This window comes from Phocoena phocoena, chromosome 11 (assembly GCF_963924675.1).
Source record: "Phocoena phocoena chromosome 11, mPhoPho1.1, whole genome shotgun sequence".
Classification (NCBI taxonomy): Eukaryota; Metazoa; Chordata; class Mammalia; order Artiodactyla; family Phocoenidae; genus Phocoena; species Phocoena phocoena.
In genome coordinates, this window is record NC_089229.1 from 96432585 (window position 1) to 96448734 (window position 16150).

The window sequence follows — 16150 nt, forward strand, 5'->3', positions numbered from 1 at the left end:
TTCGCTTTCGCTGAAGCTACCCAGGTGGTCCATTATTTATGACAAACAGAAAGACAGGGTATAACTCTGAGGTATTCCTCAGTTTACGTAGCAGCAATCTGTTTTGCTGACTCCACTCTCTCCAGCAAGGAAACCAGGACTGGGAAGTGTGTGTATATGGGACCTGCTTTTCCTAGAGGGAGCTGGCAGTCACGAGCAGGGTGGATATTACCTTTTTTTTGGCGTGCAGGATCTTGGTTCCCTGACCAGGTATTGAGCCCATGGCCCCTGCAGTGGAAGCACAGAGTCCCAACCACTGGACCGCCAGGGAAGTCCCCAGGGTGAATACTACCATTATTCAGGGATTGTTATGCTGTGAATTAAGACAGTCTCACTCACTGTGAGATAAAACAAACGATGGGCCTGTTATTCCCACAACTGAAATAGCCTTCAAGTGCTCAAATTAGTAAGGGACTGAGGCCACAGAACAGCACAGAGACCCAAGGATGCGAACCCAGCTTGGATTTGTTTTGTTAACTGTGGTAAAATAAACCTAGCACACAACTTACCATTTTAACCACCTTCAGGTGTACAGCTCGCTGGCACTGCGCACATTTCACGGTGCTGAGAAGCCATCATCACTATCTACTTCCACGCCTTTTTCTGTATCCCAAACGGAAACTCTGCACTCATCATACAATAACTCCCCATTCTCCTCTCCCCAGCCCCTGGTTGCCTCCAATCTACTTACTGTCTCTCTGAATCTGCCTATTCTAGGTACCTCACATAATTGGGATCGTCCAGTATTTGTTCTTTTCTGTCTGGCTTATTTTGCTTGGCATAATGTCTTCGAGGCTCAGCCGTGTCGCAGCATGTGTTGGAATTTCATTTCTTTTTGAGGCGAAACCATACAGTGAGTCCCCTACATACAAACGAGTTCCTTTCCGAGATGACGTTTGTAAGTCCAATTTGTTCGTACGTCCAACAAAGTTAGCCGAGGTACCCAACTAACACAATCGGCTACATACCGCTGCTTTTACACTTGCTTCCGGACATCCTGGGCTTGAAATAAAAATACTGTACTACTCTACTCTACACAGTACCGTACAAGGTACACAAAAGCGTAACCACTCGTAGAGGATGCACGCACGTGACAAGGTACGCCAGACACGAGAACTAACTTAGGTGACTGGACATGCGAAGGCACGCTGGCATCTTTGCAAGTTTGCAACTTGAAGGTTCGTATGTAGGGGGCTTACCGTATTCTGTTGTACGGATCGACCACATTTTGTTTATCCCTTCACCTGCTGATGGACATTTTTGGGTTGTTTTCACCTTTTGCCTCTCGTGAATAACGCTGCTGTGAACGTCGGTGTTCTCATTTTTTAATGTAATGGCGTTCAGGGCCATTTTCGTTCTCTCTCTCTTTTTTTAATGTGGAGAAAGAGCCCAGACTGAATCAAGGAGTGGAAGATAAAAACAGGTTTGCTACGCTTCTGTACTTCCCCTCTTGTGGTGCTCATCTCACTCCGTCGTAATTGCTGGCTTGATGCTCTGAACCGCTCACTAGATTTTAGGCTTTCTGAGTTAAGACTGTCTCCCGCACGGTGGCTTGGTGAGGGTGACTGACATCCCCCAGCATGCCTCTTCCTCCTCCTTTCTGGTTAGAGTGGAGCACAACCGGAGGTGGAAATGGAGCAGCAGGCCTTCCGCAGCTCACACAGGTGGCTGCCGCTTTGCTGGCTTACTCAGGTTCTCCACATCCCAGCCGGTGTGTGTTCGGGTCCACCGCGTCGGGTCTTCGCCTCTGCGGGACCCACGCCACCATCATCAAGAACAAGAACAGACGCGAATTTGTCTGTCCTCGTGGGCTCCACATTCTCGATCTCGCCCACGTTACATCAAACTGTCCTCCCTGACTCTCTGCCTGTGGGCGTCAGGTTCCAATGTCGGAAGCAAAGATCATAGTCATAGAGACTGCTTAACCAGCTCCAGCGATTGTGTAAGGTCAGATCCCTGTAAAAAAAGTTATTTAATATTCTGCTTCTGTTTAAACCCCGATGAGTATACCCTCATTTACTCAATCAACAAATCTTGAGTACCTACCATGCACTAGGCAATAGGTGCTAGGTGCTGAGGGGGTAGCAGGGAATAAAACAAAAAGTCTGGGCCACGGGGGACCTCATGTTTACTACTGTATCCTCAAGACACATCACATTCCTGCAAGAAAGAGTCCCGGGCTAGGCTCCAGTGTTGATGTGTGAACAACGGTGAGATCTTGGATTAAAATCCCTTCATCCCTCCATGCCCTGATTTCTTCACTAGTAAAGTAGGGAGACCAACCTTCCCACCTACTTCTCACGTACGCACAGAGCAAAGAGCAGCTGAAAAACATTTGCAAACATAAGCAGCTCTAAAAAAAATGTAGGGAAGCAAAACCCCAGAACCAGTTTGGGATGTTGTCATCATCTTTTATTATGTATCAAATTGTCTTTAACATAAGTTACAACCTGATTAAACTTGATAGACATTTTTTATCTATTTAAAGACACACACAAAAATCTCTTTATATACAATATCTTTTGCCTAGAGCCTAGCAAATATAGTACCTTTCAATGCAGGATTTCTGCTTAACATAATAAGCAAAAACAAATGACCAAAAAAATATAAACCAGAGCAAACCCAAATCCCTTAACTATGAATATCAATATTGAATAAAGCATTAAAAACACAAACGTAGAATAACTTTTTTGTTTAGAAATGCAGAATGAATACTAAAGTTAGTGGCAAAGAAAAACAAAAAAAAAAAACCACACACACAAAAAAACACAGAACCCCGAGGAAATAACCAACAGTCTTCAGGGGTGAACTTTCCTGCTCACGGCTGCAGCGCTGACTCTAGACCATCTCTCGGTTCCTGCGGATGGCACAGCACAGGATCATGCTGAAGACCATGCCAAATATCTGGAAGACAGGAAGGGGTGCGAGCAATTATGTGGCGGGAAGGCGGAGGGAGAGGGGAAGACAGGAGACATGCCGGCCGCTACAGATGACAAGGAGAAGGTGCCCACGAGGCCAAATGAGGTAAAGGGCGTGAAGCAGGAGAAATGTAAGTAAGACAGTGGAGGGAATGCTGACCAGGGGGATTCTGAGTGTGCAGCCGTCGGCCGCTGCAGGCCGCACAAGCCAGCTCCCTGGGAACTCTCAAGGTGAGCGTTCTTAAATTGAATGCTCCAACGCCAGCTATTCCCATAGTGTCTGCAGGCCAATACTTTCACTTCCCTCTTTGTGTACGTCTGTGTCTTCTATTCTAGTTTTAAAGGTATTGTCATGCCTTTTACTGAAAGCTGCTTCAAGCCTTTCCTAGATGCAGAGGAGGGGTGTCAATTACCACTAAGACAGGAAGCGATTCTCTCTCTGGGGGAGTCTTTGCAAGGGGCAGAGGAAGGCTGTGTCCCCTACAGTCTCATCACTCCCTTGTGGGGGAAGACGGGTGACCCCAGGGAAGCTGGTTGGCTCCTGGTGGCTTCTGGGGGCTCCTGACATGAGAGTAGATTGTTGGAAGCTTTCAGTCTCCTCCTGGTTTTCCACCTTGGGGTGTCTTTCTGACCACAGTGTGAGGTGAGACAGTTCACATCCATGTTGCTTTTACTGAACTATTTTCGTGGGGCAAAGAAAAGCAGGTGCACGGTGAAAACATGTTCTTAAGATTATCCCAGGATCACTAACAGGTCTGGGTGATCTACATCCTTGCTGTTCCAAGTGTGGTCCGTGAACCAGACACAGTGGAATCACCTTACATTTATCCCTGCATCTTAACGGTTATGGGAATGGATTCTGGAGACACAGTGAGTTCAAATCCCAGATGCTTCACTCCTGACCTCAGAGACTTTGATCAATGTACTCAACCTCTCTGTCTCTCCGGGCCCGAGTCTGTAAAATGGGAATACGAACAGTTCCCACTTCGTGGATACGGCGAGGCTTAAATCAGTTGATAAATTAGTTGATCAGTTGATAAATTAGTTGATTAGCTAAAACAGTGCCTGGCCAGAGCAAGGGCTTAATCAATCTTAACTACTTAGATTCCCTCCCGATGCCCCCCGGCACTCACCATCACCACTGCAATCCCGATGCCCACGGCGCCGATGATGTGGAATTTGTTTTGGAAGACCTCTTCGATGGCCTCAGGGCAGGACTTGGGGGGGGGGGGGCAAACCAAGACCCAGGTCACACACGGTCCTGCTCCAGGCTCCCCCCTACCCCCCCACGGCACCCAGCTCATACCCGGAGCGCCGGTGGTCCCAGAGCAAGGGCTGGGGACCGGCTGGTGGATGGAAAGGAGAACCAGGAGAGAGATGGGAGGTGGGTCCCCAAAATTTGGGCAAGAAATCCGGGAGGGAAGAGGGATGAGCCCTTGCTTTGGGGTCCATGTCTTATGTGGCCATAGGGTTACCTCCTATTATTCTGAAGTTTGGACATTGGCTCTAGCTCACAACCATGAGCTGCTCACAAGTCTATAAAGCAGGAGTCCAGGCCTGGGAGCATCGCCCATGCATGACGGCTGGAGGGCCCAATCGTAGCAGGGAGCTAGAACACTTTGTTATTTCCCTGGCCTTTGTTTTGCTGCCCTTGAGGAAACAGAGGCCCAGGGCAGGGGAGAAAGGAGATGGCCACCTTGGGTTCTTCCCAGGGGGAAGAGGTGTTTAGGAAGCACTGGGATGCTGTCCTCCCAGATCAAGGGAGCTGAATGCAAGTCCACTTTGGCAGGATTTGCCCAGAGCAGCTGGGCCGGGCACAAGGGTCTTGCGCGTAAGCTTACCTTCGTCGTGAGGTTGTCGAGTATGTCCTTTTTGGGGCAGATGTCTGAGATAAATTGTTCTACTCCCCCAGCCAAACCACAGCAGTCCAGCTGCAGAGGGAAGGACAGGGATGGGGGTGGGAGAGATAAATAAAGAGGACTGAAATAGAGATGCACACACGTTCTGAAGAAAGGCAAGGAGAAGGGCAGCGTCTTAGCGAAGCCGGTGTACCGCGTAGTGGATGGCTTTCAGCGTCTCCCGCTGGGGCTCGTCCTTGTTTTTCAGCTTGTTGTAGGTGTCCCTGTAAAATTCCTGGACTTCCTTGATCACCTGGGATGCACAGACGAGAGGAGCAGAGATGGCTACTTTATGAACGAACGTCACCTGTTCCGTCTCGTTCACGTGCAGCCACAAGTTCCCGGAGCGGACAAGCCACTGGACTAGGACCTCCCCGCCTCGGGGCCTCCGGGGTCCCCCCTCATCTCCTCCCACATCCTCTAGGAACTGCTCCAGCCATTTCCCCTTCTTTTTGCACCTTTGGTTGGTCCCTTCAGCCCCACTTGGCTCTTTCCTGTCTACCTAGAAACAAAATTAAATTGCCTCAAACTAAGGAACTAAAACCAAAAAGCCTACTCCTGATTCGGCTAGTTTTTCAGGCTTCCATCTTTTTTCCTTCACTCACAGACTGGGTGACTTCTGGCAAATTAGCAAACCTCTATGTACCTGAGTTTCTGCGTACGTAGAATGGAGATCATAATAGTCCCCACCTCAGACGTTATGGCGAGGATTTAAAGGAGATATTGCATGAAGCCTGTAGCACAGTGTCTGGTGCAAACAGGGGAGAAGGGCTATTGTTTCATAATACGAAGGAAGTGGCATTACGCTTCTGCACCGCGTGCATCCGGGTTTAAGAATGCCTGCAGGGCTTCCCTGGTGGCGCAGTGGTTGGGAGTCCGCCTGCCGATGCAGGGGACGCGGGTTCGTGCCCCGGTCCGGGAAGATCCCACATGCCGCGGAGCGGCTGGGTCCGTGAGCCACGGCCGCTGAGCCTGCGCGTCCGGAGCCTGTGCTCCGCAGCGGGAGAGGCCCCAACAGTGAGAGGCCCACGTACCGCAAAAAAAAAAAAAAAAAATGCCTGTATCCAGGGTCTCTCTTCTTTGGCCCCTCCTGCTAAACATGACAAGACAGCCCTTCCTGAAACACTGTTCTGAGGCAGCCCACCCTGGCCCCCCACTGAGCCCACCCTCAGCTGTGCTCAGACCCTTTCTTTGCCGGGAAGGTCCAGCCTCCACCAGCTTTCCTCCTGAAATCCTCTCTCTCCTTCCGGGTTTAGGTCAACACCCCTCTCTCTCCGTGAAGCCGGAAGAGAGTCCCCTTCCCCACGCCGGCTTTCAAATCCCACGGGGCTTCTGATTATAAATGGCTTCTGTGACACTAGTCAAATGCATGTCTTTCTCCCACAGTAGGTGTCAAAGCTCCTTGAAGTGGGGACCACCACTCACGCATCTCTGGGCCCCCCCGGCGAGCGGGGTACAGCTCTTGGCTGGTGGTGGCACTGATTTAGAGACGAGGGGAGGGACCGGGGGGTGGGTGTGGTGGGGTCCGGGCCAGACAAAGCCATATTTCCCTGAGTCGTGTTCCAGAGAAGTTGAGGGGAGGGCTGCTGAGGTGTGAGGGGCAGACACACTGACCCAACAATACTGCCCGAACACCCACTCCGTGCCAGCGCCGTCCAGGGCACGGGAAGCAGTGGCCGGCACTCACCCACCCAGGGTAGTGTGAACACTCGCATTCCCTTCCCTGGGGTGCTCCCCTCAGAGGCACGTCTGATGGCTGAAGGCCAAAGGCCAAAGCAAGGGACCAGCTGGGACACCCTTCCACCGCCATCACCCCATCCCCTAACTCCCAAGAGACCTTACGGGAAAAACCTACCTCATCCTTGTGGGAGTATCCCCAGATGGCCGCAGCTATTTCAATGGCAAATATCACCAAGAGGAAGCCAAAGAACTGGAAGGGAAAGGGCTGGAGTGAGGCACAGTCCCAGGCGGCCGGCGGGAACAAGCATCTGGGGACCCGGCCTCTGGGGGCGGGAAGGGATGCCTGGAAGGGACGGGAGGGGGTCTACAGAACTACCAGTGCTCTGCCAAGGCCAGGAGGGGAAAGCCGCAGGAGGAGAGAGTGGCACAGACCCCAGAACTGATATTTCTAAGGTGTCAACGAAGAGTCAGCGATAAAACACCTTCACCTGCTCACAAAAACCACAGAGATTTGAGGAAAGAAGGAGGTGAATACAATCCGGAGTTGGAGGAAAATTGTAACAAAGTTTGAAACAAGAAAGGGAGGCGAAGGTACCTGTGGATTCAGGGAAAAAAAGCAAACGTGGTCCTCGACAAAGGGAAAAACAAAGTCCTGGCATTTAGTTGCCTAAGGGAAGTGATAAGACAGAGGCTCCAGAAAGGAAGAGAGGCAAGCGTGTCATCCTGGGGCCACCCGCTCTGCCCCATCCCGCCCCCTGGGCTGTGGGATCTCGGGTGGGCACAGAGGGGACACTCACCAATCCCAGCATGCACTGGGACTCCTGCACAGCCCCACAGCAGCCCAGGAAACCCACCAGCATCATGAGGGCACCGGCTCCAATCAGAATGTAAACTCCTGAGGGCACAGGGCAGAGGACAGGACAAGGGGTTGTTAGCGGGGACGTGTCGGTGCTTCTTGATCTCGTTCCCTCTCTGCATCCTTACTGCCCCCGTCAAGGGCACAAGAGGCCCAAACAGCCTCCTCCCACCTGTCTCTCTTCTGACACCCACCCATCAAGCCCCCATTCCCACCTTACCCTCAGCCCTCCTGGAAGGTGCCCACTGCCCCCGCCCTAGGACACAGAACATCCACGGGAGCCCCAGATTCTACTCAGGACGGACCGGTCCAGTCTGCATCCGTCTCCAGCTGGATGGACCCACTCCCGCTAGTTAAATTAGACTCTCCAAACTTGGGCTAACTTCCTGAGGCTCTGACAAACCCCCTGCTGGCCTCTACCTGACACAAGAGGTGAGGAGAGCAAGGCTTCAGCAGGAAGGGGCTGTGCACACGCAGACACCCACGCTCTGGGCGGGCCAGCTCTGCCATATTCCCAGAGGGGATGCCTTCCCGCCCTGCTGCCTGGTGGCAGCCAGGCCTGCACAGTTAGCAACGTCCGAGGGCACGAGAACCCTGCTCTAGTGCAAAGAACAGCCTGGGTGTCAGAAGACCCTTGTTCTGGTCCCAACTCTGCTACTAACTGCTGTGTGACCTTGGGTAAGATCACAATTTCCTTATTTCCTTAACAGTAAAATGAGGGGTTGGTTGCTAGAAAATTTCAAAAGATCCCTTATAGCACAGCAGTGAGATCTCACAGCTGCAACTCAGTTACACCAGGTTAAGAGTGGAAAGGATCCTCCTTGCTAGAGGGAAGGTGAGTGACAAGGTTTCTAAGCACTCAGTTGGGGTGTCCAGTGCAGAAAGGGTGGTGAAGGGCTGTGAGTTCCACAACTCTGGCCTGGGACAGAGGGACACAGTGGGACACAGCCCTGGCCCTAGTCATTCCACACTCCCCCAGGGAATGCCCAGAGGGGCCCATCGTTCAGTTATATTCTTGAGAAGCACAGCTGACCTGCAGTGACCACCCCCTTCCCCGGTTCCCTCCGCCACCCCCCAGTGGCCCCGGGAAAACTGGCAAAGAAGTCCTAGGCCTCCCTGGCATCTGTCCACTGCTGGGAGGGGCCTCCTGTCACACGGCGAGAGCCCCAAATGCCTGGGTTTGAAAGCCGGCTCTGTGACCCTGGGAAGGCCACTTATCTCTCTGTGTAACTGTCTTCCATCTGCAAACTGGGGACAGGAAAAATGCCCACCGCAAGGATTGCTGTGAGGATTAGGCCATATGCTCCAAATGTCCACAACAAGTGCTAGCTACTGCTAATCTTTCTAACTTTAACTTAAAAAATTTGAATCTTTTATTAAGGTATAGTTGACGCACAGTCAGCTACTGTCAATCTTCACAATACGAAGGATGGACGACAATTGTGATGCCGAATTGCACAGACGTGTTGCTCCCTCCCTGCCGTCCCCTCGCTGGGAGCAGGGAGACCTCCCTAAAGTAGGCACGCTTCCCCACAATACACAACAGGACGCTGCGACGAGAACCCCGGCAGGTGTCACAGTGATTTCACCGTCCCACATCCGTACCCTCCTCCCAGGCCGGAGCTGTGTAGGCAGCAAACCTCACAGCGGCCCGTGGCTGAGACTCCCGGGCAGCACAGCGAGGGGCGCACACAAGGGAGCGTTTGTCCTCTGCCCATCCCCTCCCCACATCTGTCGTGATGTCAAGTCACGTGGCCTTGCTGGCAAACCCTGATGAATATGGGTATTGTCCCCGTGCACGCCCGGCCCAGACTGGGCAAGGGGACAAATGCAGCTTGTCTTGGAGTCAAGTCCCATCCTCCTGGGTCGTCCACTCCATGGGGCCACAGGCTGGACTTGGGGAGGCAGGTCCGCCCCGCCCACACAGGGGCACTGCAGGAGAAGGGGCAGCGCTTTCGGGTCTGGGCTCTGACTTGGGGACCCCAGTGAGAGGTAACACTGCCCCTGTTTCTCCCCGTCTCCTCCTCTCTCCCCACTGGGGCAAGACAGCAAAGGATGAGGTCCCTCCTTTGAGCTCCATCGCAGGGCTGAGTGGGGATGATCACACAGACGTGCTCTCTCTCCGTCCAGATCCTAGCCTGGCCAGGCGACCCTGGCAGAAGGCAGAGGAGTCAGGGTGGCGGCAACAGAGAGCCACTAAAGGAAAACGCATTTCCCACGCAGAGAGAACATTCTCCTAATGGGCCCGTCGGTTAATATTAAATATTCAATCTTGGGCTCAGCAGATGAAGATTTTAGGTCCAAGGGTCTTGGTTTTAAATCTTGCTTGGACAGATGCTAGATCTGGGGTGTCTTGGCTTCACCCTCTCCATCCAGTGGGGGATGAAGATGAGCAATTCCCTGGTGGCTGTTTTTGGGGATTTTGGACGGCAGCCGTCAAGCCATAGGGCGGCTCAGCTATGAGTAGCAACCCCAGAAGCCTTCCGTCCACTGCAGGGTGAGGGCTTCCCCTAGGACAGGCTCCGCCTGGTCTACACCCCGAGCTTGTGAGCAGGGGCTGACGGTGATAAATGACAAAGCATTCCCCTTTATAAAACAAGTGGATGTTAGCTTTCAGTCTGACTCATGGAAAAAGTTATTTGTCACGGAGCCTTCTCTGGGATTTTACTGTATTCACTTGCTTAAGGGCTGTTTGTTCTGCTTTCTTCAGGCTGACATTACAGGCCCAGTCCAAAAAAAAAAAAAAAAAAAAAAAAAAGCTTCTAGTGGAGCAGTAGCGTCTGCCGTGTCCTTTACACAAAAGCCTTCTTTTCCACCTATTGATCGGGGCTCCCGGCCTGGGGAAGGCAGGGGACACGTCAGCCTCCCGTCATCACCTCCATCCCATCTTGCAAAGAGTGCTCCCCACACGTTTGCGTGCAGAACAAACTCTGGCCGAGCCTCTGGCCTCCACTTGCTGAGAACAGCTTACCGTCTCCAAATAAGTCAAGCAGGGGTTCCGAGGAACCCTAAGTCTGCTCCCCGATGGCTCTCTCCCCGTCCCTGTCCATCCCACTGATGGCTGGACCAAGGACTGAAGAAGGGCTGCTGGGCTGGGACCGAGAAGAAGAAGTTCCCCAATTCGTTTGCAGCCTGGGATTATGGATACTGTTGATGGCCTGAATCGCCAGGGCCCAAACTGGAGAGAAGGCCCATATGAGGCTGCCAGCCGTTCTGGATCCGCTAGAGACTGTACTGAACGTTGCAAAGTTGCTTCCCTCGCTTCTCTGCCTGATTATGCATTTGTTCTCTACCTTGAAAGCTGTGGCCCCGCTGGAGAAAAGACACCCCTGGGTCCTTCAGGTTTCCTGAAGGGTCAGCTGCATGGCCAGGCTGGCCTGTGGGTTGCCCTGCAGATGGTCTGTGCCCTAGTGCAAGGGACGGTCACCCCATGATGTCAGGAAGAGCAGCCGGGATGGAGCTGGCACCCTCTGCTGGAAGAGGGGCTGTGGGTCAATGCAAAGGCTGATGTCACAGCCCGAGGGGGAAGGGGACACAGAGAACGAAGCCTCCTTGGCCCTTTGCCCGGCTATGACAATTATTCAGTTGCCCAAAGCACTCAGCGAAGCGCGGGGCCCAGCCAGGCCCAAGTGGTCAGTCGCTGACTGTGTTCTATGTGATGTCACTTGCATCACCCTCCAAGCCCTGGGCTTCTGCCAGCAGAATGAAGTCTTCAAAGCTGAGCCCTTTCCCAGGAAGGGGGTCCAGTGCAGAGGATTTGTATCTGTCTATGAGAGCTCAGCGGGCAGTGGCCACTTGTCCCTCAGTAGGGGTTTTGCTGTGTCTCTTTGGGATGTGCCTTCGGACCAGCTCCTGGCCCCCTCAGGTAGGACCACGGGCCATCAGAAGGACGCCACAATGACCAGGGAACCTGAGTCCTGGGAGATTCCTGGAGGCAGGCCTGGCCCCTCTGGCTGTATGCTTGTCACTCTCCTGCCACCTGCCTGACTTTCCTACCTGTCACCTGCTGGGCTGCTGGTGCCGGGGGCCTGTCTCCCCCAACCACAATTGGGGCAAAGTCAAAAGGCCTAGGGAGGGACTTCCCTGGCGGTCCAGTCAGTGGTTGGTACTCCATGCTTTCACTGCTGAGGGCCCAGGTTCAATCCCTGGTCGGGGAACTAAGAGCCCATAAGCCACGAGGCCAAAAAAATAAAAAAGAGTGAATATATGTATAACTGACTCACTTTGATGTACACCTGAAACTAACACAACATTGTAAATCAACTATACTCCAATAAAAAAAAAAAATACACAGAATGAGCCAGAGTCCTAGATAACAAAACAGAAACTGGTCGTTGGAAGCGACCAGAGGTATGGAGTCAGGCACCCGCAGAGCATGGGGAGGCCGGGGACTCGCTCTAGGACAATGCCACCTGCTTGCACACGCCTGCTCCCAGATCTGCTCTCCCTGCGGAGGGTCCCCAGCTCCCTGTTGTGACGTGACATGGAAAGCTCAAGGCCTGTCCTCAGCCCCTGCCCCTACCCTGCAGTCCCACTGCCCCAGCTCACAGAGTGGCATTCCAGGCCTGCCGAGGCTGCCAAAAACCTCACAAAAGAATGCTGTAGCTAAAACAAGTCAGGGCCCTATGGAAACCTGCTCCCTAAAAACCCTGTGTGTGTAGTTTTCAATGTACTTTTTTTTTTTTTTAAACTTTATTTATTTATTTTTGGCTGCATCGGGTCTTCGTTGCTGCGCACAGGCTTTCTCTAGTTGCGGCGAGTGGGGGCCACTCTTCGTTGCGGTGCGCGGGCTTCTCATTGCGCTGGCTTCTCTTGTTGCGGAGCACAGGGTCTAGGCGCGCGGGCTAGTTGTGGCGTGTGGCTCAGTAGCTGTGGCTCACGGGCTTAGTTGCTCCGCAGCATGTGGGATCTTCCCAGACCAGGGCTCGAACCCGTGTCCCCTGCATTGGCATGTGGATTCTTCACCACTGCGCCACCAGGGAAGAGCGTGTGTGTGTAGTTTTAAAAATAAGTATGCTGTGCTTTTCTTTCCCTTACTTTCTTTCTGACAATTGGGAGACACTCCCTAAAAAACCCCAACTAACAGCACCACCAAAAACAAATGAAGGCAGGGAAACCATCCCCAGACCCAGGCGCCTGCGGGGCCACCAGCTGGAGGCTGGCCCTGGGAGGCGGCCTCGAGGGGGTCATGCATCACTGGCCACCGCGTTCTTCCTGAAGGTCTGGGTGATAGCGCTCTTCAGACTGTTTGCTCCGTCTTTTTTTAAAAATAACTTCTTTGGTGGGTGGAAAGGAAATGACCAAACTTACACTTTGAGCCTGATGACATGACAGCATCCTCCTAAAAATAGGGGGCTGCTTTTGTTTCTTGCAAATGAAGTGTTTTCTATCCCCCAACCAGGCGAGGGGAGAGCCGAGAGGATCTGTGAGCTGACTCAGAAACCAGGGAACTGCCTCAGACAGGCCCCGGCCCTCCCACTCCTGTTAGAGATGCTTACACGGCAATATGCTGGTGAAAGTGACAGAACGATGCTAGAAAAAGATGCCAAAGGACCCGTGTGCAGAAAGAAACTTGCTAAATCGATTTATCTTCAAACTGGAAGCCTTTGCCCTAAAACAAAATCACTTTAGAAAACAGATAAGACTTAACATGCATGGCCTGTGCCCCGGCACAGGGGTCTGAGGGGCTGGTGTCTCTTCTAGTCTCTCGTATTAATCTGAATGTTATCCAGGAGGCAGGTCCTCTGGGTCTCTGAGCCCCTATCTGAACCGTGGGGGAGATGCCCCCTCTCCTTCCCCTGGCTCTGTGGGTCCCCAGGACAAAGTTTTTTAAATTAAAGAAATGAACCAGGTTTCTTAGACATAAAATTCAGAGAGAAGTTCAGAGACAAGAACAGAGGTTCTGAAACCCTCCAGGGTGGCAGCAGCTTTGGCGGAGCTGACTTCGCATCAGAGAATGGTCCCAATGCCAGGCTCGGTCAGCTTGGAAAAAGACACCACATCAGTTAAATGCAAATGCGTGGGCACAACTACACAAACGGCCAGCTGGAAAAGGACCCGACTGGCAATGCAGCTGGAGCAAAAGTCCTCCCCAGCCCAAGTCCTTGGATCAACATGGACTCTCCACAGCTGGAGGGAACAGCAAGGTCCCCCACTCACCTGTGTAGAAGCTGGAGTTATTATTATTCTCTTGCTCGAAGATGCTCTTGGTCTGCGAGTCGAATCGGAGCCATAGTCCGATGGCAAGGACCGCGATCCCGGCAAGCTGCAAGACACACGGGACATCGGCGTGAGCCTGGCTGTCAGGAACAGCGCGGCGCCCTAGCTCAGGTGAGCTGCCCTTGGCCTCTGCCCCTCACAGGGCACCTGGAAGTAGCAGCAGCCAGGTGGGGGTGTGGGAAGGGGATCGAGCCATTTGCTAAAAATACCAGCCAGTTGGGAATAAACAATTATCTACCAGCAGTACGGGGATGGATACCTCGTGGACAACAGAATATTATACAGCCGTGAAAATGAACCAGCCACAGTTTGTGCAATACTACGAGTGCATGTCACGATGGTAATCAGGAGAAGCAAAAAGCACCGGACATGCACAATACAATTCCATGCAGGTGAAAACTCTTGTTTAGGAGGGCATGTATATCATAACAGCAAAAGAAGGAAGTGATGATCATAAAGTCGAGTGAGTGGCGGCCTGTAGGGAGGGCGGGGTTTCTGATGAGGGAACAGCACCAGGGTGGGGGGTGGGAGGCGGGTCTAGGGCACTGGCGATATTCTAGCTTTGACTTGGGTGGTAGTGGCCCGGATATTCACTTCATAATTATCCTTCACACTGATTGTGTTTTCTGCACTCCTCTGTATATATACCAGACAATAAAAAAAAAAAAGAAAAAACATCGCCCAACGCGTAGGTACCTTCCTGGGCTGTGAGGGCAGCTGTGATTCCGGACTAAACCATGCTGCTCAGTGAAACCTACCCACAGCTGGCGCCTCTCTCTTCACACAGGGAAGCCTAACAAGCTGACCCACCCGACTCCAGGCTTAGGTGGACATTTACTTACGGGTGATCCTTGTAAACATTAGACAAGAAATCTCCAGAGGATTGTCCGATCCTATAATTTAGTGAAAATCCCATTTCATAGGTGGGCAAGTTGAGATACTGGACCCTAAAGGGCAGACTCTCCCAGTAAGGAAAGACTGAGGCATCAATCCTGGCCCGTCAGGCACTGCTGAAGTTGATGCCAGGGAGGAGGCCCCCTGCCAAGCCCCGCCAGGCCAGCTGAGCTCCCCTCCCCACTGCTGCTGGCCTGTACCAGGGCTTGCTGGGGTGACTCACAGGCTGTGGGTGGTGGCTGGCTGGATGAGGGTGTGTGGGCTCAGGGCCAATGCCCAGCCCTAGGTTTCGCTGGCCCACCCTCCTCAACAGAGGCACCCTGTGTCAGAACCCTCCTCCTCAGGGAGCTGGGTTCTTTGCCCCAAGGGCCAGGACAGCCTGCAGTATAGACAGGCCTCTTCTCTGTCTCTGCTTCTCTCCTTTTCCCATGACTTTGCAGCGGGTTTGGACGTGCTGGGTGGAGAGTGGAGACAGCAACAGTGGGAGGGGTGACCCAAGACTTCACACTGCAGTAGAGTTAAAACGTTGTCTACAGGGAATTCCCTGGCGGTCCAGTGGTTAGGACTCTGTGCTTCCACTGCAGGGAGGGCCCAGGTTCAATCCTGGTCAGAGAACTAAGATCCCGCATGCTGCCTGGCGCGGCCAAAAAAAAAAAAAAACCCTTGTCTACTCCCGTAGAGGTGTCCACAGTGAGGGTCTGGAATTCCTTAGAGTTCTATCGCTTCAGATCTCTCATCTGGCGAACACGCGTGATGAGCTCGGATGCTCTGGTTCAGTCTGGGTTCTCCTGACTCTCAGGACCTCTTAGAACAAGGGCTCAGCTGGGAAATCTCGGTGCACTGGGGACTGAGACCCAAGACCCTGGTCTAGCTCCCCTGGGGTCTTGGAGAGTTATAAGAAAGGAGGTAGCAGTTCCCCCTTCTCCACCCCCAACACAAGCAGGCCCAATCAGACTCCTGGAGAATGGAAGACGGAGGCCATTGGCCTCTTTGGGGATGTGAAAGCATTAGCCTGAAAAGCCCGAAGGCTGGAGCTTCACACGCACTTGCAGGTAGTCCTAGACTGTGGTTAGCACTGAGCCACAAGCCCTGGCCTCAGTCTCCCCTCTCGCCCTTATCTTGGCGGGGCTGTCGCTGACAGCACCTGGGCCTGAGAGAGCCGTGTCCTTTCACGCACGTCCTTTCTGCTCTAGGCTGCCTGCAGGTATCCAAGGCTTATCCTCCAGTCATTCTCCCTGTGGATAAAGTTACTCATCCACCCCTTACTCTGCTGGAAAAATTCTTAAACGAGTCACCACAAAAGGAACAAAACCAATCCCGTCCAAAAGAACGAAGCTACAAAAGATGATGACAGCTCCGCTCTGCCCAGAAGCTTGTCAGGCCAGGAGCTGGGTCTCTTTGGGAGTGATCCCATGCACAGGTAACAGCACCCAAACGAAACTTCCAGTTTTAGTCTTGAGGATCCTGAGCCAGTCGTTTACCTTTGACCTGGCCCACACGCACAGGTGGCAAGAAGAACACTGTGTGGAGAATAGTGTCCCAGAAGGTCCCACCCCGGCCAAGGACAAGGCCAGATACAGGAGAGGAGTCCAGGGTCCTGCCACATCTGGACACCATCCCAGACCTAACATCAGGAGGAAGGAAAA

General features: G+C 52.8%; 1 protein-coding gene across 6 annotated transcripts in view; it reads right to left on the minus strand.

The window, feature by feature from the left end:
* Positions 1-2433: 2433 nt before the first annotated feature.
* CD9 (CD9 molecule) overlaps positions 2434-16150 on the minus strand; it is a 35482-nt gene continuing 21765 nt past the window's right edge. Inside the window, exons 2-9 of one of the 6 annotated variants that reach the window (XM_065886820.1) lie at positions 13551-13656; positions 7333-7430; positions 7131-7202; positions 6711-6785; positions 5010-5108; positions 4799-4888; positions 4091-4174; positions 2878-2943 (exon numbers count right to left, since the gene is read on the minus strand). In XM_065886820.1, coding sequence (XP_065742892.1) covers positions 2878-2943; positions 4091-4174; positions 4799-4888; positions 5010-5108; positions 6711-6785; positions 7131-7202; positions 7333-7430; positions 13551-13656 — 690 coding nt within the window. Of the gene's footprint in view, positions 2944-4090; positions 4175-4798; positions 4889-5009; positions 5109-6710; positions 6786-7130; positions 7203-7332; positions 7431-13550; positions 13657-16150 lie in introns of all 6 variants that reach the window. The other 5 variants (XM_065886821.1, XM_065886825.1, XM_065886822.1 and 2 more) reach the window with 5 other exon arrangements.